Source organism: Parasteatoda tepidariorum, chromosome 4, assembly GCF_982258835.1.
Source record: "Parasteatoda tepidariorum strain Cologne lab strain chromosome 4, Ptep-v5.0, whole genome shotgun sequence".
Classification (NCBI taxonomy): Eukaryota; Metazoa; Arthropoda; class Arachnida; order Araneae; family Theridiidae; genus Parasteatoda; species Parasteatoda tepidariorum.
In genome coordinates this window covers 99,387,629-99,409,796 of record NC_141758.1, presented here as the reverse complement: position 1 = coordinate 99,409,796, position 22,168 = coordinate 99,387,629, and the positions used below count along the sequence as shown (strand labels likewise).

The following is a 22,168-nucleotide window of genomic DNA, read 5'->3' as shown; positions in this document are numbered from 1 at the left end:
AAGACAACAAAAAAAAAAGTTTAGCTATTTACCTCGTGTAACTTTTTGGAACTAATTTTCATAAGTCATTCAAACATTGTAAAATGTCAAATGATAAGATATAAACTGTAAGTTTGTCAGGAGTATTAACTAATCCAACAAATTGAAAAATTGTACTATAATTTCAGATTAATTACTCTGATAAAAATATAACAGTAAGGTGAAATTCCTATATATATTTCTGAAATAAAAGTTACATTTAAAATAATTTTTGTTAACATATTTTTCATTAAATTATACTCTCGTCCGTCCAAAAAGTAAATTGTAATGTTTGGAATGATTATGAATACTTAATTTGGGATATATTAAAACTGTCTACACATATTTTAGTTGAAAATTAATTTTTTACTTTTGGTCAAAGATCATAGTCTTCTGGCCCACAGTGTAATGTATCAACTTTTCAAAAGAATTATATTTTCAATGTAATTAAAGTAACGAAACTCTATTTTTCGATACTGCTGTTTCTTTAACAGAAGATAACATCTTGTGCTTTTTAATAAATATGAACAATAGATTTGGAAGAAAAATGCAAAACGAAAAGGGCGTTTATTTTATAAAAATGGTAAAATTCAACTTTTCAAGGTATAACAAAAATACGATTGGTCCTTAAAAGGACGCCATACCTCCGAAGAAAATATTCGTCACTAATTCTCTTTCTCCTTCATTATTAATTTAAAAGAAAGGAAAAGTAAGTTCAGGCAAACCTAGAGTAAGTCATAAAATTTCAAAATATTAAAATGCAAATAAATTACTAGAAGAGAACTTCTCCGTTGCGCAATCCTAAGTTGTTATTTCTTAATTTATTTTCATTTGTATGTTTTAAAATTTTCTTTTCAGTATTTGAAACTTCGTGGCTTACTCTAGGTTTGTCTGAACTCATTTTAAATTAGAAATGAAGGAAAAAAGAGAATTTGCTACAAAAATTTTCTTCCGCGGTATGGCGTCCTCTTAACTTTAAAAGACACAGAAGTGTTTGAATGAGTGCGAAAAGTGTCGAAGTACAAGTTGATCAATACAATTTTTTCAGAGTTTAACAAGCAAGAAGACAGAAGTCAATAGATGTGAAGGAAAGGCAACTTTACAGTGTGCTGAAGGGTAAAGTTCGTCACAAAAGTTGAGATCCATATTTACTAGATTCATCCACTGGTCAGTGGTTTCAAAAAATTAATTAATTCTTCAATCCCTAAATAAGTTTTCAGTTAAGAAGCAAGCTATTTTATGTACGCACATGCATCTACGTACTTCATTGCTTAAGCCGTTTGCTACTAGTTCTTTTCATCTTGTTAACTCAGGCATGTTGCAAGACCTTAAATTATTTTAAAAATAATATCCCCAGAGATTTTCGGCCGGTCGCTTAGATATTTATTTGTCTGTGCTGTATATAATTTAATATTTCATTAAAGTGCCACGAAATCAAATTGCACGCACTTAAATATTTGATATTCTTACAAAAATATCTTTTTCCAGCAATAGTATTTTAAAACGAATGGAAACTTTTACAAGAATTTAAACATGGCCATTAGTCAATTTTACCTTATAGATATATATGCGTTTGAATTATAAATATGTTGTTTTGGACAAACTTCTTTTAAGTCTAATTAATTATAATAACGAAAAACTTGTGCCTACACAAGGAAAAATATTTTCTGAAACTACGGAAATTCCGTAGCAGTTGGAAGGATGTGATATTGGAAGATTGTATATACTTCTTCCAACATTTTAAATGGACTTAAATCTAATCTAATCGTCCTAACTCGTGCGTTCATTAATGTGAAAAGTTGGAAACCTTATTGAGTTTGTGTTGAGGATAATTACCATAGGATCAAGTGGAAAGATGGGAAAAATTGCAAGCTTTCGACTTTAGACAGAAGAATATTGGAAAAAAATCTAGCACTACGAATAAATAACTACTAATACGGGGAACGAAGCCAGAAAAACTATTTACATGGAAAACATTAAATTCAGATTTAGTAGTATTAAGATTCAGTGCGTAAAAAGCAAAGGCAGTTATTTCGCCTGATCCAGGTACGTGCGCTGCCAACCAAAATTTCGTTCTTTCTCCAAATGTGTTATTAAATATAATCAACATAAATGATATAAATAAATGAATTCTATCTTATTAAGCAGTACAGACCAGCAATAAAAGTCCCACAATGGACTGATCGTAAAGACGCGGTTCCCAGTAGAACACCGAAGTCAAACATCACTGGCTGCTGTCAGTAAGAGGGTGGGTGACCACTTTGATCAGCCTGCGTAGGGACCGAGGGTGCGTGGTATCGGTCCTCGTTCTACCGTAAAGTGCTCGACTTTGCGTGCAGATGCTCAGGCTATCAAAGCAAAGGAGCCATTCCCTCTGCAGTGGATCAATGTTGCGAAGGTATGCTTTCGGATCATCCTTAGGAATGTTTCCCAGACCGTCGCCAATAGCCCATTGTGCAGCTCTAGTGTGACGTAAATAAAGTACCTACCTACCTACCAACCAGCAAAAAATAAATAAATTCGCCCCAATCCTAACATTGGTTGGGAAGAGAGTTGGTGCATTCCCATTTCAAGAAGATCCACTGCTATTGTGCACATAAATAATGCATTTTCCCTAATGCAAAGGGCCCTTTGCATTAAGGAGAAGGTTCATTGTGGTTAGGTTAAGGCTCGATTTACATTATGTCTGTTGAAGATAGCCTCGTTCCACAAGCGGGTTTAGATAGAATTCACAGCCTTAGACGCGTATATTAAGAAACTACATGCAAGAGGAATTAATCACGCATGCATAAAGCCACAGCTCACTGGCGCGGATAAAAAGAGAACTATGATAAGGTCACAATAAGGTTAGGTGCGACAAGGCAAATTTAAAGAACCAAATATAGTGAAGGTAATTAAAATCTTTCAGGTAAGAGAAATATGACAATGAGAATCCAATTAAAGAAAATAACTTTTTTCGAACGAAAGGGATGCAGAACACATAGTAGATGGTGGGGAAAAAGTTATTGTTGTCTGAAAGATCGATAGAATATGTTGATATTAAAACAACCGTGGCCGCCAATCTTCTGTCATGATGGTAAAAAAAAGACGTTAAAGCAGTGGTTAACATAAGATGTTCACGTGCGGTGTCCCGTAGCTCACAAGTAGCGCGGTTCTGGGCCATAGAAATTATTTTCTTTATAAAAACATACCTTTTAATTCTCTTGAATGGTATATTTAACTAATTACTGACATATGTAGAAATTATATGTGTCAGGGGTAGAATTAAAGAAACAAAGGGCAAGCAACTAAAAATATTTCTAACACATATACATTTTCACTTATCCGTTTCCATATATATTATAAAACGTTAGCAAAGGAAATTTAAATGGAAAAGTAATGCGTAATGCTCACAATTCTGTTGAAATGTTCTTTTTTTAGCGATACCTGAAAATAAAACAGCATAACATACTCCCTAAATCGTTTGGTGGCTCATGGGATTACCAGAAGTAATTTTAAGGTGGTTTGATTTACATTTTAATCGTCTTGGACTAACGGACAGCTGTTGATTTTCGGCCCTGTTATATTCATTCTATCAATATGGTTGACTGAATATAAACAGTAACAAACTAAAACCAGAAGAAATTTAGAAAACTTCCGATGAATCCCTCCGCTTATGTCATACTTACGAGGCGATGTGTAAACAGTCTGAATATTCCAGAAAGTTTTATAGTTGCGATTTTTGTTCAAATTAACGTGAAATTTTACCATTCAAAAGTTTTCTGTAAATTATAAATTCTAAGAGGTCGTGAGCCTAAAATAAATTTAACAAAATTAATATCGCAGTATAAATAAAGTGTAAGGTTATAGTCATGTTTTGAGTGTTATCCCTTATTTGGCTATATTTGTGTAAAATAGCACCGTTTGTTATTCTTTGGGCAGCATCATAACCAAGCTTGCGGAATCTTCTGAATTCATTTTTTGTTTGTTTCATTCAGTCCCGCAGTGGACTGATCGTTAAGACACGGTTCCCATCAGATCACCGAAGTCAAGCATCACTGGCTGCTGTCAGTGTGCTGGTGGGTGACACTTTGATCAGCATGCGTAGGGACCTAGGGTGTGCGGTATTGTCTTCTCGTTAAACTGTTCTACCATAAAATGCTCGACTTCACACGCAGGTCATAGGGCTACTGAAGCGGGGGTACCATCCCCTCTGCAAAGGATCAAAATTATGATGGTATGTCTTCGGATCATCCTCAGGGATGTTTCTGAGACTATAGCCCATTTTGCAGTTCTAGTGCGACGTTAATGAACTACAACAACAACACGTTTGTTTCGTTGAAAATTAAAGTGAATGAACGCGTTATATTAGAAACACTACAAGTACAATAATATTGGATAGTGCGTTTTTTTTTCAAGCATTTTAGGCGTAAAAATCAGTCGGAAGTAGTTACTCGGAAGTTTTACGGTGAATTTTAACCAACCAACAGCGTCCTATGAGCTTAGTTTTACATGGTCAACCATCCCTAATAGGTGTCTATTTGTTATTGCATTTTTTACTGTTATAGTTTTTAGGCCTCAAAGTTACAAAATTGCTGATCCACACAATTAAAAAAGTCGGAAACCATTGCGTTAGGGAAAAAAATACCCTTCAACCGGAGGCATGTTAAGGCCATTCGCACTGCATGCTTTTTGCGCACATCTGATAGTCATTGAGGAAGAATTCGATTGGTGAAAGTATGACCGTCCACGGAAGCTCACCGATCAGGTTCTTCGTCGGATGCGTAAATCACACGCAGTTGAGAAATTGTGTGAATAGACTCAATCCCGCTGTTCCACTTTCGCAGTGATAAGTTCAAGAACCTGTTCCAGCTGTCATATGTTCACCTTTCCTGAACTATCAACGACGGCCTCTGTCAGAAGACCGTTAATGACATTTGCAGTGGAAGGAAGCAGCCTCTCCACCCTGTACACGGACAGGTATCCCATCATCCTCTCCACCCTCAACCTCTGCACAAAGTCCAGGAGCTGCATCCGGTTCTGAGTGTTCACAGAGTCACATTCCACCATGACTATGTACATGAATAAGTCTGTCTCGTTGCTGGGCGCCACCCTCCTGTAAAAAGAAATCCTCGACAGGCCGAATTCATCAGAGAGGTTCATGTAAACAAGTCGAGCTCCGGTCCAGTCTTTCCAGCTTTCTTCCAGTACCTCACTGAAGTAGCTGTCCAGGCTCTTGAAGCCCATGAAAATGCAGGCTTTGCGTGGCACCTCTTCCGGAGGATCGTCTTTTTTGGCAGCGACGGGACTCGAAAATTTGACCTCCGCGTACAATCCTGGTGAGAAATACAACATATATTTGCCTCATTTGGATGAACAAATGAATAATCGAACTATAAATGAATCAAAACTAATTCGGAACATTTCTCAAATCAAACATTAAATACTTATCACCGTGCGCCAAAAAATTTAAAGACTGGTGTTTAATAAAGAGCAAAGATCTATTAACAGATAACTATAGGCGATCGCAACATTCGAATACGCCATCTGGGGGGAAGACTGGTTCCATGCCATTGGCCCTTCCCTGTTTTCAGTTTTATAGGAATGTACTACGATATTTTTCCTTTTCTTAATATTTTCCGTTTTTAATTAATAAAATTATTTTTTTTAAATTTCCTTTTAGAACTATGTTTAATGTAGTTTTCAGTTCCATATAGTTTCCTAACTTAGAAGATTTTAATCTAGTATATGAAAATCAAGACAGAAACTGAAGAACTTCCTTCTCCTATGACTCTCCACACGCTAATGGTGAAATCGTGCGAAGTGTTGCCATCATCAGAGAGTTCTGCTCTACTCCACCTGTAGCCCATTTCGATTGCCAATATATCATTATATTGTAAAGCATGGTTTCAGTATGAATGAATAGAGAATTTGAGAAATTATTAAATTTGGAACTAAATTTTAATCACGTTTAAGTATTTTAGACGCGTATAACAACACTGACTATTCTAAATCATCATTATGAAACATGTATCATTATAAATCAAATGTGTGGGCGACCATCGGCTGAGTGATCTTCTTCATTACGCAAGAAAAACTCTTTTGCTATTAAGATACGCGTCGTTCACTTCTAAAAAACACCCTTCATTTTCCTTCCCGAAGGCTTACAATTAAACATGTATTGTTATTAAGGGCGTCGAAAACTGATATTGCACTTCATTTTATCTTTTTTTATTGCTGTTTCAAAATTTATTTTGTACATTTGCTTAGAGTTATTATGATTTGACTTTTGCTGCATTCTTTTGTAGGTGTCAAATAGATATTTTAAGAAATTGAAAGTCTGAAGGAAAAAAAAGAAAGGGGAAATTGGCACATTTTAAGGGCTTTAAAAACACTTTTAAGTCGCCTTTTAGAATTTGAAGAACCCATAAGAGCTTTAAAACTTTTTTCCCCGCAAAATCAGAATTAAAATGGAAAAAAAAAATTTGTTCAGTAGTTGCATAAAGGAATAAAGGACCAAATAAAAAAAAAAAATTACCGGCAGAGCAAGTAATAACATTTTTTTTCTTCCAAAAATGAAAATTTTAAACCATTTGATTTATTTTGAGACATTTCTAAAAATATAGTAAACACTACAGAGTTAATTTCTAAAATGAAGGGGAAGAAAAATTCTGACCTCCCCAAGTAGGTAAAGTATTGTAAAAGTTACCGTTCAAGTGTGAAATTCGTTATTTCATAGTATTAACTAAGCATTTAATGAAATAACTGGCCAAGTCAGTTAAAGTATTTTCAAATTCTACGATTTAGCTAGGTATTTAATAGAATAACGATTATTTGATTGCTAAAGTATGAAATACGGCCCCCTTTAAAATCCTTTGAACCGGTTCTAGCTGCATTTAGTCAATTTTGAACCTTTTATAACTGCTTTGGAGTGACGTGTGTGTTCGCTTCATTCCGTTGCTTTTCGACGTAGTTATTAATATGAGCAACTGTTAAATAATATCATAAATTATCCGCTTTTCCTTATTATTTATCAACTAATTATCCGCAATAGGGATAAAATGTACTTTTCGATAGATTTTATCTATTTAGGATCAATTAATTTATAAAATATCCTTGAAATTGCTTATTTTTCAATTTAACGGTCTATCATTAGTTATTTCATAGAATAACTGGGTAAAGTACGAAATTTTTCATCTGTTATATACTTCTGTCTAACTGATTTGTCTAGTTATTTCAAGAAACACCTAGTTATTTTGTGAAATATCTGAATTATACACTATAACTGTAACATATATATTGTTTTCAACAAATAAAATTTAGGGTTTGAGTTTTTGAATCAGTATGCATCAAAAAATTAATGCTTATTCACAGGCATAAAATTTATTCATTACGAAATAAAACTAAAATAATAATTGTATTCATAATGAGGTAATTATGCTAGTTACAGTACTATTAAATACTATTGCTGTATACATTTTTTAAAAAAGGAAATAAACATCTCATATCTAAATTCAGTGGGGCCGGGATAGCGGGTTGGCAGGGAGCTGGACTCTCGTTCATGAGAAGGGGAGTTCAAATCCAGCTGGCCGAAGACACCCCGTGTAGTAAACGGTGACTGGTACACGTGAAATCTCTCGGGTTACAAAGTCCCCCATGTCCATACAGCAAATTATACCTCTGGTGGTACTGAATTGGAGATTCATTGTTCTCTGGTTCAGGTCAAAATTATGATCTGTGGAGGTATGAATGGGTTAGCCCTATAAGCGGGTGTGATGTATGAGTGTGGCAGAAGTTGGCGATAGATGGCGCCACTGGAAAACAAGAACAATCGCACCCCTTTCCTTAATGGCCTTCGACAACAACATCTAAATTCAGTCCCCGTGAAAGTTTGAACCAGGGTAAAACATTAGAAGGGAGAAAAGGAGCGTTTTAGGGATGAAAACAGCTTTTCCGTGTGATAAATAACCCGAAAGGTTGCACATGGGGTGGATTTTCGACGAGAAACGTGGTGATCGGTTGCGATTAATAAAACATTTTTTAATCATCATTTTTTACCCAAGTCAAATTTCTTGATGGTCCCATTAAAACATTTTAATGGCTTATAGTGGTCTCAGTCCGATTCATGATGGTCCGACATCATTTGATAGTAACCATCATCCAACATTTTCCATTACGTGTTCATGGTTTTTGATATGCCAACAAACATCCATCATTCCATGATGGAAAATGCTACTTTAATACTATGATGGTTAACCATCAAGAGAAGTTTTACTCTCGATGACCAACAATCCATAATGATCTGTGTTGGTTCCAACTATGTATACATTTCCATGATGGTTTAATGGGAATTCCTGTTGGTTCTCAGGATATACCATTAAAACAATCTGTTTCTTTTTACGTGGGACCATCATAAACCAGTCCGAATTCCTACATTGGGATGATGGTTGTTCTTGATCGCTCCAACATTTGATTTCTAAGATACTATGATGGAAATTCGTGATGGTTCAACATGAACAAACCATCAAAACAAGTTGATATTCTTATGTTGGACCATCATAAATCAGTTTGAATTCTCACATCGAGGTGATGGTTACTTATGTTGGTTACCATCAAATCGAATTATTGACGGTTACCATCAAGACTATGTTGGTCCATCAATGGAAAACTATCAAAAATTTTGACTTGGGCATATTTAGTCGCCTTGCGGCGGCTGTTAGTTTTGCCCTATACAAAGAAAGATTAAAAAACAAAAAATAAATTTACCCTGTTGTAGATGATACTCCTGGCCGAGAGCTGAAGGATCTTGAAGCGACATTGGAGGTTTATTTTCATTCGGGCAAATTTTGGCATAATGAATAAGGGGGTACAAAACTGAAAACATAAATTATAATGAAGAATGTATTGACAAGAAATAAAACCAGAACCAATATAAATTCGAAGCCTTACTACATGGAATCAATGAAATATCTCCGCATGGAATGATATCATCGCATGGAATGATGTTTACCATTTTACTTTAATATGGTCCCGCAGTGCACTGATCGTAAAGACACGGTTCCCAATAGAATACCGAAGTCAAGCATCACTGGCTACAGTCAGGAAGCGGGTGGGTGGCCACTTTGATCAGTCTACGCAGGGACCGAGGGAAAGCGATATCGGTTTTCGTTAAACTGTTCTACCGTGAAATACTCGACTTTGCGCTCAGGTTACCCGGTTACCAGAGCAAGGGAGCCATCTCCTTAGTAGAGGATCAAAATTGTGATGTTCAACTGTGAAATTGTTCAACTGTGTAGTCAACCCAGAAGACAGGGGAACTCTTAGATCGTGACAAACCAACACCTCCTGCAAGAGAGAAAACCGCACGGGTTAAAACAACGAGAAATCTGATCCTTTAGTAGCCCGAGCGTAGAGACACCTTTCTTATCTGTCCCTCACTGCACAGTTTATGTTCGTTACTTCGGACTGCGGAAGCCTTCTCTCTTCTAGGAGGTATAGTTTGTCTACGGTAAGAACTCCCGCCGCCCCAACGTCTGAGGTAGTCTGCTGTTATGGAAACAAGAATAGCGCTTTTCACGGAGGGCAGCTTCTCTTCACTCTATGGCTAACACAATAGACCGAAGAATATGATTCGACCCGAGACAAAATCTGTCCTAAACAATAACCCCACACCCCTACTTGAAATAGTTATACCTCGTTGCAATAGTCACCACCACGGGTCCAGACGAATGGATAGGGGAGTTCTTACTATAAACAAAAAATATTTGTCCAAGTAGCCTTTATAGAGGACATTTTTATGGAATTAAGCCTCGCTTCCGTTACATGAGAAGAAAAAACATGAAATTCTCCCACGGTTTGCCAGTCAACTAGAAGATTCTGACCCGTTATCTTGACACCACTGAGTAAATTTTACGTCTACATTGCGGAAGAATTTATAACGACACCGGGATTCGAGCCAGGTTACCTAGTTGGGAGGCGACCGCTCTGTTTCCTGAGTAGCCGCAGCACCGGCGTGTAAGTCATATTAGCGTCCTTTTTTTCTGGAGAATTCATATCTGGAAGGAAAAAAAATTGGGATTCTTATTAAAAGCTTTAAAGTTTTCCTCCCCTCAACCCCTTAAAGGAGTGAGTTTGGTATCACTGAATGCATCGATTGAAAATATTTCACCAGTATACTTTGAGATTTTCAGTCCTGCAGTGGACTGATCGTTAAGACACGGTTCCCAGCAGATCACCGAAGTCAAGCATCACTGGCTGCGGTCAGTGTGCGGGTGGGTGACCACTTGGATCAGTCTGCGTAGGGATCAAGGGTGTGCGGTATTGATCCTCGTTAAACTGTTCTACCGTAAAGTGCTTGACTTCGCGTGCAGGTCGTCGGGCTACCGAAGCTGGGTGCCATCCCCTCTGCCGAGGATCAAAATTGTGATGGCATGTCTTCGGATCATCCTCAGGGATGTTTCCAGACCGTCGCCAATAGCTCATTGTGCAGTTCTAGTGTGACTTAAAAGAACAAATCAATCAACCAATTGAGATTTTCAGTGAGATGCATATTTTTCGAGATATTTCACAGTTCCCATACTTTTCAGACATGAGAATTCTTATAACACAAGAATAACTATACGGCTATAATAATTATTTTAATTTAGCATACTTATCGGACCATGCATAATATCGCTTGGAATAATTATCGTTCAGCTTAATATTCGCGATATTACCATTATGGTACGTTATGTTATTGACAATGATCAAGATATTATCGCAGTCGGTAATTAAAGTTATCAATAATGATCATAGCACTATCGTTTTCGATATTCATTGTTGTTGTTAATGATCACGATATTATCCTATTAGATACACCTCTGATGTGTATTATCGGTGATTTGTGTATACCAGAAATGTGCCTATAACCGATAAGTACTAACGATCCTGTGCCACATATAATCTGGAATAGTTTTATCTGTGTCACATATTATCTGGAATAATTTTACTATCCGATCACAAGGCAAAAATTTTAGCACTTTTCTCTCCGGGAAGCCTGGTTTTAACGAGAAATTTAACTAACTTCTTTTGTATGATACAGAAATAAAATATAAAATTGGTATGCTCTATACTCCAAAGAAAGTAAAATATGCTTTCATTAGAAAGCCGTTTTTTAAGAGCACTCGGTTGTAACGAGCACCTATTGAGATCCCTTCGCGCTGCTTATAAGCGACTGTGTATCATTTTATACATTACTAAGAAACACTCGGTTGTAACGAGCACCTTTTGAGATCCCATAGCGTTCCTTATAAGCGACTGTATATCATTTTATACATTACTAAGAAACACTCGGTTGTAACGAGCACCTATTGAGATCCCATAGCGTTCCTTATAAGCGACTGTATATCATTTTATACATTACTAAGAAACACTCGGTTGTAACGAGCACCTTTTGAGATCCCATAGCGTTCCTTATAAGCGACTGTATATCATTTTATACATTACTAAGAAACACTCGGTTGTAACGAGCACCTTTTGAGATCCCATAGCGTTCCTTATAAGCGACTGTATATAATTTTATACATTACTAAGAAACACTCGGTTGTAACGAGCACCTATTGAGATCCCATAGCGTTCCTTATAAGCGACTGTATATCATTTTATACATTACTAAGAAACACTCGGTTGTAACGAGCACCTATTGAGATCCCATAGCGTTCCTTATAAGCGACTGTATATCATTTTATACATTACTAAGAAACACTCGGTTGTAACGAGCACCTTTTGAGATCCCATAGCGTTCCTTATAAGCGACTGTATATCATTTTATACATTACTAAGAAACACTCGGTTGTAACGAGCACCTTTTGAGATCCCATAGCGTTTCTTATAAGCGACTGTATATAATTTTATACATTACTAAGAAACACTCGGTTGTAACGAGCACCTTTTGAGATCCCATAGCGTTCCTTATAAGCGACTGTATATAATTTTATACATTACTAAGAAACACTCGGTTGTAACGAGCACCTATTGAGATCCCTTAGCGCTCCTTATAAGCGACTGTATATCATTTTATATATTACTAAGAAACACTCGGTTGTAACGAGCACCTTTTGAGATCCCATAGCGTTCCTTATAAGCGACTGTATATCATTTTATACATTACTAAGAAACACTCGGTTGTAACGAGCACCTATTGAGATCCCATAGCGTTCCTTATAAGCGACTGTATATCATTTTATACATTACTAAGAAACACTCGGTTGTAACGAGCACCTTTTGAGATCCCATAGCGTTCCTTATAAGCGACTGTATATCATTTTATACATTACTAAGAAACACTCGGTTGTAACGAGCACCTTTTGAGATCCCATAGCGTTCCTTATAAGCGACTGTATATAATTTTATACATTACTAAGAAACACTCGGTTGTAACGAGCACCTTTTGAGATCCCATAGCGTTCCTTATAAGCGACTGTATATAATTTTATACATTACTAAGAAACACTCGGTTGTAACGAGCACCTATTGAGATCCCTTAGCGCTCCTTATAAGCGACTGTATATCATTTTATATATTACTAAGAAACACTCGGTTGTAACGAGCACCCATTGAGGTGCTCGTCCAATCCATTTTTTTAAACAAAAAATCCAATAATGTGGAAGGGAGCAGGTTTATTTTATTGATAAACTGTGTAAAAATTTACAATTTCGAACGATGGTGGGCAACGTTAAAATAAATAATGAAAAATAAAGTAAGAGTGACCTCCTTTTTCCATAGTGTCCAGTAGATCTCCTTCTTCGAACCATTTGTGCCTCTGAAGAGCTTTTATGAGGGATCTCTTATGGTGATGCCGAGTAGATGGGGTGATGAAAGAAAATATGACGTTTCTTCCTCCTTCACTCATAGCTTACTGTTATATGAAAAAATAATAATAAATAAATAAAAAAAATTAGGCAGTGTAATCACTGTGTTGAAATTTCTTTCCACTACCCTACAATAATGGAAGAGACAATTCCAGCTTTGGACATTTTTTTTTAAATTTTACAAGAGGACTATTTCATAATTTAATAAGGGTTAGCGCTTTCGGAGGTTTGAGGGATTGACAGTAAATTACGGAAGAAAACAAGTATTTTAGAAAATCAAGCAATAAACTAGTTTAAGTAGCGTCACTCTTTTCCTTGCGACCTTCTTACCTCTTTCGATATTAATTGGCTGTCGTCGGTCACATGGTTAAAGAGTCGCCATTTTGTTGACTAGTTTGAACACTGACGCAGTAGCACTCGATATGTTATATGAATTGCAGTCACCAAGATGGAGGCGTGTCGCTACTTATTCTATCCAGGGCTTCAGTATCAATTACTTTGGTTAATATTTGCAATAACTGCATAGAATTTCGTAAATCTAGCTTTAATATTTCTGGTGATATAGACATTTTTATAAGAAATTCATTTTTTTGCTAATACAGTAAAACTTGTGTAAGTAGACCAGTTGTGGTGCATTGCTTTAGTGGTCAACTTAGACAAGTGGGCAACTTATAGAGGGGGTGGGTCATTGTTCTCTTTTTCGATTCCTATATCATGTTGCTCTACATTTAAGAAATTTTAAAAAACTGGAAGAGGAACTTTTCAACTAACACACCTGTTTTCAATGAATGAATGAAAGAAATGGTCAAAAGCTGACCCCCTACAGTTTCCCCAGATGGTCAACTCACAAAAGGGTTTAGATTAGCTTTTTACACTGTTTCACCAAACAAGTGAAATTTTAACAAATACTGCAAAAGACAGAACATTTTTTGAATTTTTTTTCCTGGTCAACTTAGAATAGAATTTTATAATACTCCTAGACAAAATTGACTTATTTCAGTGGTCAACATACAAGATAGACAGGTGGTCAAGTTAGCTTCTTTATATAGAAAAAATTCCGTTCTTGATAATTGAGGTCAACTTATGCAGATATCCAATTTACAAGGGTGGTCAACTTAGCAGGTTTCACAGTGCATTAAAACTTTCAATAAAATTTTGCGATATTTTTGGGGGAAATTTAAAATTATTCACAAATTAAAATTTTAAAACAATTCATTAAGAACTGCGCAAGATGTGAATTTTTTAAGAAGCTCTTTTTTACTCCGCATGTGCAAAAAAAAAAAGAAAAAAAAAAAAAATAAATAAATAAAACACATAAATAATTTTTTTTCTCCGAAATTTTGTAGTGAATCTTATTTGGCAACTAATAAAAAAAAATGAAATTTGAATATCTTGCAAATTTAAAAAGTTTCAAGCTATTTTCTATGTACTTTTTGAAAAAAGCGAAAAACGATTAGGGTTTTTTCACAAATTATATTTTGTATAATTAAACAAGATTGATTAGATTGACCCTGGTAATGCGGGGGGGGGGGATCTTCCCCCATAAATGTGTGTTTTCGTTCACAGATTTTCTTTCCTTATACAGCACATTTGCGTGTACGGATGATTATTATTTATTAAATTTTATCTCATAATACAATTTGTGTAAAACCCCTTATCAATTAAAGCTTTCTTTTAAAAAGTACAAAAACTACTTAGAAAATTGCTTGAAACTTTTTTAATTTCTTAGGATATTCAAATCAGACATTTTTCTTTAATTGTCATATACGATACACTTTCTTTTTTATCTTTCCTAAATTTTCACGGGTATGCGCAGTGTAAAAAAAAACTAGCTTAAATATTCTTATCGAGCAACAGCTTTAAAAAAGATTTTTTTTTTAAATTTTAAAATAATAATTTTTTCAATAATTTTAAATTACTCCAACAATATTGTTAAATTTTACTGAATATTTTTAAACTTATAGTAATAAAGCATAAGACGAAAAAATTAGTTTTTTTATAAAAATGTCTATATCTACATAAATATTTAAACTATATTTACGAACTTTCATGCACTTATTGAAAATGACAACCAAAGTAATTGATACAAGTTACAAGCTTATTGCTCGATTTTTTGGCATAGGGTGTTTAAAAATACTTGCTTCATATCGTAATTTATTATCGATCCCTCAAATCTCTGAAAGTTTTACATTTTATTGCTCAGTAAGAAAACTTGCATGAACTAAATACCTGAAAAAATACAAAATAATCTAAGTATATCTTGAGAAATTTATGAAAAAGTTTGAAAATTTATGAAAAGTTAAAAATTGAAAGTGCCTCTTCCATTATTTTAGGGTAGTGTGAAGCAGAAGGTAACGTAAATTATCCAACACGGCAGAGGGATCATCATATCATATATATGTCATATGTATCATTTATACGTGTCATAGTATTTATGCCATATACATATGTCAGCATATCATCGACAGATTATTTACCACCTCAAATTTTTTAAAAACAACAATCAACGGAGAAAAAAATTGCCAGCAGAAAAAAAAAAATCAAGAACAAGTAAAAACCAACAATAAAACGAAAAATTAAAACATTTGCTTTTTTCTCCAAATTTTCCGGGAAAAAAAGACGCTGAATAACATTTTCTATTTTTCTGGTTATTGTTTTATCTACCTGCAAAAATACCTATGATGGTATGGTAATGAATTTCATTTGAAAAAACTTAAAACGTACACCAAACAGATCACCATAAATTAAAGTTCTGTTAATTTATTTCATTTAACCCTTTTGAAGGCCGTGGTAAGTATAATTACCACCACGTTTTACCACTTTTAATTTAGGTCTCCATTTTTCAATAACTTCAGCTTTCTTGAAGTGAGTTTGAATAAAATTGGTAACCATTTGTCACTTTTAAAAAACGTATAAAAGAAAATACATAATTCCTTTTGAAGTTTGTAGCATTTAAGGAATTTATTTTATAAATAAAGAAAAATAAAAGTCAGTAAGTTCCTAATAGGCCATGTTAAATATATTTACCACCAAAAAAATGGCATTTTTATAAACTAAATGAGTTTTTTTTTCTTAATATCAATTACAGTTCGTAAAACAATTTCAATTCCAAAAATACTTTAATTTACCTTTACTAGAAATAAAGGGCCCATTAAAGGGTTAACGAAAACGATTTTATTTTAATGTTATCCATTTGCAAGTTAAATTTTTCTTACTTTATTGGACTTAGTAACAAATTTTTTTTCCCCTTTCGAGCGAAAGTTAAAGCATGATTGTTTAAAATTCAAATTAAATTATAAACAATATAATGCTTCTGAAATAATCTTCGACACACACCAAGGGGGTGGGGCAAAACTGAGTAAGTAGTACCCGAACCCTAACCCGAACCCGAGAAGTACCCGAACCCAGAGATTTTCGAAACGTAACAGAATAGGGCAATTATTAAACTAAATTCTTTCTGCTTTTTAAAGTATCAATTTTCTTAAACGTATAATAAGATGGACAAAAAACAATTTTTGAAACTGTATTGACCAATGAATAAGGCTAGTTAAAAAAACAAACGAACATTAGAGCATTAACTTAGCAAAACAAACTTATCTACACGAAATCCGTGAATAATCAACAACACGCCAAAATGGTCGGTCCTTCTTGACAAGCAAAGAGTATTTCATAGTTTCTGCTAAAAAACAGAAATAATTTCAACACAATTGAGGTATCCAGTTTTTACCGCCCGTTGATTATAAATATCGAATAACTGTAGAAAATTATTATTTTTGTATAGTTATTCGATATTTATAGTCAACGTGCAATTGCTATATTATGTTGTACAAACATACTAAATATGTCCAAATACATTTTGATTCACTTAAATACTTATATGGAACCATATTTTTTAGGTTTTATTTTAAGGTTCAAAAATTCGAATCGTCAAAGGAGGGAAAAAAATTCTGTTTATTCAACGAAAATTTGTTTTCACAACTTAAAATAACGTAAGCACGTAATGGGTGAGGGATAATGCTTACTTACGATATTAAAATCCTCATATTTTCTTAATTTTCCTAATAAAATAATACACATGGAAAAATTTCAAATATGGATTAAAAATTTAATTCGGAGGTAAAAATTTTTAAAATTCAAGAGTTTTTAACAAGAAAAGCAAACACAAAAGATTGCTGAGGAATATTCTTTTGAAAGTTTTATGAAGTTAAATTAAAAGTAAATTTTATTTTGCACAAAGTTACTTCTTTTGTTAGAGTTTATTCGCGAAATGTGATTGCAAAAGTAAAAGCAAAAATCAGGAAAGGTAAGGACTGTAATCATGGGAAATGTTAGTGATTTGTTTAATTTTGCTAATAAAAAAAATGAAAAAACATGCTTAATATTTGAACACCCACTTACGACAAATGTTTCATATTATAGCTGCTTTGGACCGAAATGAGAAATCTATACATCGCTCAAACGATAGTATTATAACTATTTTTGTTCATCATTGGAAAAAAAATGTCACTGTTTTGACAATATTTTTCTATGGAAACATTTTAATTATACGCCAGTCGTCATGTTTATTGAATGTCAACAAATGATGAAATAGCAAGCATTGTAAATGCGAGCTCTTAATTCCATATCCGACAGTGGAAGCGTGATTTATTGCCGAGATTATCCTTGAATTTTATGCACGCCATAGCATCGTTACTATTTGCTTGTTTGTTTAGGCATGTTATGCTTCTTAGTAACTATGTTCTGAATTTATAATAAAAGCGTCTTGTACAAAAAGAAAGAAAAAAGTCCCTCTTGTTTGCACATCTTACAACGTTTTTATCCCCTTTCGTGTCTAAAAGCACTATAGTGGGATCTAGCAATCGAAATTTCGTCTAGCACTAGAAGCACTAAAACATCGACTGAAACTAATGGCAATGCAGGTTTCATCTATTTCCTAATCACTGCAAGAATTTTTATTGGCAAATAAAATTTATCTTAAATTCAACCATTTTTCAACGGGCTTGAGTGCTCAGTTTTCAACCACTCTGTTTAATTGCAATTTTTTTTAAATGATGTAATCAGAATTTTTGTCAATTTTACTAACCAATCGAATTTGAGAACAGCCGCCGGCATGGATTAACAGACATGAAATTAAAAAAAATATATATATTTATACATTATAATAAATAAATAAAAAACAAAATCGAATAAAAAAATCCACTTTCATAAAAATTAAAAATCAGCAAAATTTCTAAGCCAGAATAACACACAGATAAAATTATCTGCGTTAACAGGTTTAATTTTGATTACGATTACAATTCCTTTCAAAAGAATTGCTCTGTGACTATATTTCTCAACAAGTCATATAAGAAATAATTTCATGATTATATTAAATAAAATCTGCATTAAGAAACAAGTTAACCGAATTAACTAAGAGATATTTTAAATATTCATATTAAACAGCCTTTTATTATGAAAATTAGTATTCTATTTGTGTATACAACAAGCGATTTTTAGTTTTGATTATCGTTTTATGATTCGTTAATTCATAAAATGTGATTGTGATATTTTTCGTTTAAAAAAAAAAAAGTCTTACCAATTGCATTTTGTTGCTTTTTAGTTTTCATTTATTTAAAATTGATGCATATCGGGATTAATAAATAGATTGAAATTATAAACTGTTTAAAAATAATTTGATATTTTTTCTTTAAAATTAATTTCTTCCACTTCGGTCTTCTGTTATTAGACAGTTGAAGCTGCATTATCAAATTCATCGTTTTATTATTTTAAATATTTTATGTTTGACAAGATTCTCACACCTTCCTAAACTTGCGACAGAAAATAATATAATTAATGTTTAGAGGAGAACACTTAACCTAAACTGACTAAATAACGATCGCAGTATTAAATGGCGCCCTAGAATATTTGGAAACATTCCAAGTGTTCCGACATTACAAAATGTTTCTTTCAAAAAATGACTTGTATATTGAATCGATCGTTTAAAGAATTTTGGAATTGTTTCAAAAAAATGCTAGAGATAATGTTAGTGGAAGAAATAATATATACTATTTCATCCACTAACAATGAACAATTCTCACTATTCAGCCGCATTATTTTTTTTATATTTGTAGCACATTCAGGAGCTAAATAATACTTTTATCTCTATTTTAGAGTAATATTTTACGTTCGGATCATAGAACTAGTTTGAGTCCCATGCCGTCAGGCTAACAGTGGGAAGTTTTCGTGGTTTTCCTCTCCATGCAAAGCAAATGAGGGTTAGTTCCATCAAAAAGCCCTCCCCGAAGGCAAAATTTCTCCCACTATTGATCCAGGAGTTCCCTTGTCTTCTGGATTGGGTTCTAAATTACAAGGCTACAAAGTTGAACATTGGTAGTCATAAACTCAAAAAACTGGGTCGGCTGTTCAACGACGTTATAAAATAAAATAAAATATATATAGTTGCTATCAAATATGACCATATCGTGAATATTATACAAAGGTATAATTATTGAATACGATAATGTTGTACATCTTATTTAGGTAACAAAAATATTGCTACAAATGTAAAGCTAATACAAATTAGCTTAGCTGGGAGAAAATATCGCCATATAATTTTGACAATGCGACGATATAATTTTGAAAATTTGTACTCATGGATATTAATGTTTGTGTGGGTGCAAAAGTCACCAACAAACTGCTCTAATAACCGATAAGTAGAAGATGAGCTGATAGATGTGTACGTATGTTGTGGCTTGAACAAGTGTTAAAGATAATAATTAATGCCATGTTTATTTTAATTACTCTTTTTGTGTTGCGGTTTACCTTGTAGTGCAGTAGTTGTTAAGAGACTTTACCAAAAGGGGCAATATTATATCGTTCTCTACTGAAAAATACTACTTAACTAAAATAAAATTACTCTGGCTCCATTTTTACAAAAAACAAGAAACATAACACTTTTATTTTACGTAAAAAAAATTTATTCTATATTATGACCATAGCAACCGATGATACAAATTCTAACTTGTAACTCAAAATAACAAATAAATAAATCTAGCTTATTTTTAACAGTAGTATTTTATTATTTGTTGTAAGAGGAATGGCAAATTTTTTAATTATTTATTTTTAGATGATGAAAACAGTAAGAAAAAGTTGTTTTGTGTGACTAAGAGAAAAATACACCATTGCAGTTGTTAATGAAGTGAAATCTGCGTCTTTAAGTTGCAATGTATTATTTAAATACAAACCAACTTAAGTAAATACGAAGTGATCTCAGTCAGATAAGAAGCCAATGCGTACTTATATTACATATTTGAATACACATATTTAAGATTTAGATCCGTTAAGCCTCAACTCTTGTGTTTCGATATTAAGAAAAGATAAGTTTTTAATAGCCAAAAATCTTCCGTCTAGGCTTAAAATAGTTTAATAAAGAAAGAAAAAATAAAAGACTGGTTTTCGAGCGAAAATTCATTTTAATTATCAACTGTAATTTTGACGTAAATACTCATTTACTTGGTTATGCTGTTTTTTAGCTCTTGAACAACGTAAAGTAATTCAGCCATTAAGCAAAGTAATTTTTTTAAGGCTTATTTTTTGCTTTAAAATGTATTGTTTACTGCTTTAGATCAACGTATTCTTAGAACTTTTAAGAATTTTATGACAGTTAAATTTCGTCAACTGCTAAAAAATACAATAAAACGCATAAAATTATAAGAAAATTCACTCTATCTCTTTGGGGCACCATTTCAAGAAAATAACTTTAAATGCTAATAGCATTCTATAGGTTGAAGAAAAACAAAAGATTAAAGCTCGATGCTTATTCGAGGGATGCTTTGCATTTTTAGGAATCATTTGAAGCTAATGGCATGTTTCATAAGTTAGATTCGTAAGGCTAATACGTTTTTTTAAAAATTTTATTAATATTATGATTAATTTCATAGTTTCACTTTTTTAGGACATATAGTTTTCGAATTTTAGGACATTTAATATTCAGAAATAGTTGGAAAAAATCATCAATGACATCATTTTGTTTTCAATAAAACTTTAAACACGACTCATATTAGCCCTAATTGACAATAATACATCCTTTAATATCAAATAAATTCTAACAAATTAATTTAAAATGATATAAAATTGATAGAAATAGTTTATTAAAAAAAAATTGAAAAGACGAGTAGTCATCAACAATTGTTCATTTTGAAGATCATGAGTGTGATAAGCGTTATATTTTACAAAAGTTTTATGTTTTAAAATAGTGATAAAATAAACCCTTTAACCACTTGCGCAGAAGATTAATTTTTGTTAGTTTCTTCTTAAGTTAACGAGATTTTACATTCTAATTTCCAAATACATAAATGTAACATTGCAAACGATAAAAAGATTTGCATTAAAGAGTGCAAGTATAAAATGAAAGAAGCATAATGAATAATGCTTAAGAATAAAGTGCACATTAAATTAGCGAGATCATACCGAGAAGCACTGTTCCCTCCTCCAGCTTATTCCAAGATTCACTAAATGTTCTTTTTATTCCAATGAGCCTCCGTCTCTTCTTGGAATAATTAATTCATAGTGGATCATTCCAAGTCTTTCGAGACGTCATCGTTACGTCATTTCTTCGGCAGCCAATGCGAGTCTGTTGCTCCTTCATTTTTACGCAATTGCTGCCACTCAGTTTATGCAAGTGGACGTTCTTAGTTTTTGTTTCGTCGTTTGCTCACGAAGGCATTCTCTTAAAGATCACACACTCCACCCACCTACAGTTCAATATCCTTGAAAGATATTTAAATTTTTAAAAGCTTTATCCCTGCAGTTGAAACAAACTAAGAGTGTTGTCAAACTAAGAGTCAATTTTTTTATTCATATTTTTCGAAGATTTTTAACTGCTTGAGTGCAATTAATTAGTATAAAAATCGATTTTACAAACGGGTAGTAAAACGGAGCATTTTAATAACTCTTCAACTAATGAACATATTTTCACGACCTTTAATAAAAACAATAATAGTGCAGATGCTACTTTAAAAGTACAAAATCGAAATCGGCTAGACAGGAATCTTTTTTTTTCCCCATCCGCATTCGGACTTTAATTTTTTAATGAAGGAGAGCTTGCAAAAGTCTGAAAAAAGAATTCATTCCAATAATTTAATTGTCAAAGAGGTCGAAAGTTTGAACCCTTTATTCTTGAATTGCGCATCAATAAATTCATCATATACTTGAAAAGGGACCTAGTCAGAAAATGAATCCAATTTACAAAAACAGAAAAAGTAAATTAACAATTAGAACATTAAATCAAAATGGAAAAGAGCCTAAAGCAGTTAAAACCAAATTTGCTTTATTTTAATTTAGAT

At 33.2% G+C, this 22,168-nt stretch overlaps 1 protein-coding gene across 2 annotated transcripts; it reads right to left on the bottom strand.

Annotated features, from left to right (window-relative positions):
- Positions 1-566: 566 nt before the first annotated feature.
- On the bottom strand, positions 567-21,606 carry LOC107449994 (uncharacterized). Of its 2 annotated transcripts, none has more exons than XM_016065694.5 (4): positions 21,294-21,606; positions 12,745-12,892; positions 8,764-8,871; positions 567-5,333 (listed from the first exon to the last, which is right to left on the bottom strand). In XM_016065694.5, exons 2-4 carry the CDS (start codon positions 12,884-12,886, stop codon positions 4,873-4,875), a joined length of 711 nt encoding a protein of 236 aa, XP_015921180.2. In that variant the 5' UTR covers positions 12,887-12,892; positions 21,294-21,606; the 3' UTR covers positions 567-4,872. The 2 variants fall into 2 exon arrangements, with proteins under 2 accessions (XP_015921180.2, XP_071038899.2); XM_071182798.2 differs by lacking the exon at positions 21,294-21,606 and adding an exon at positions 17,244-17,681.
- Between the last annotated feature and the right edge of the window lie 562 nt (positions 21,607-22,168).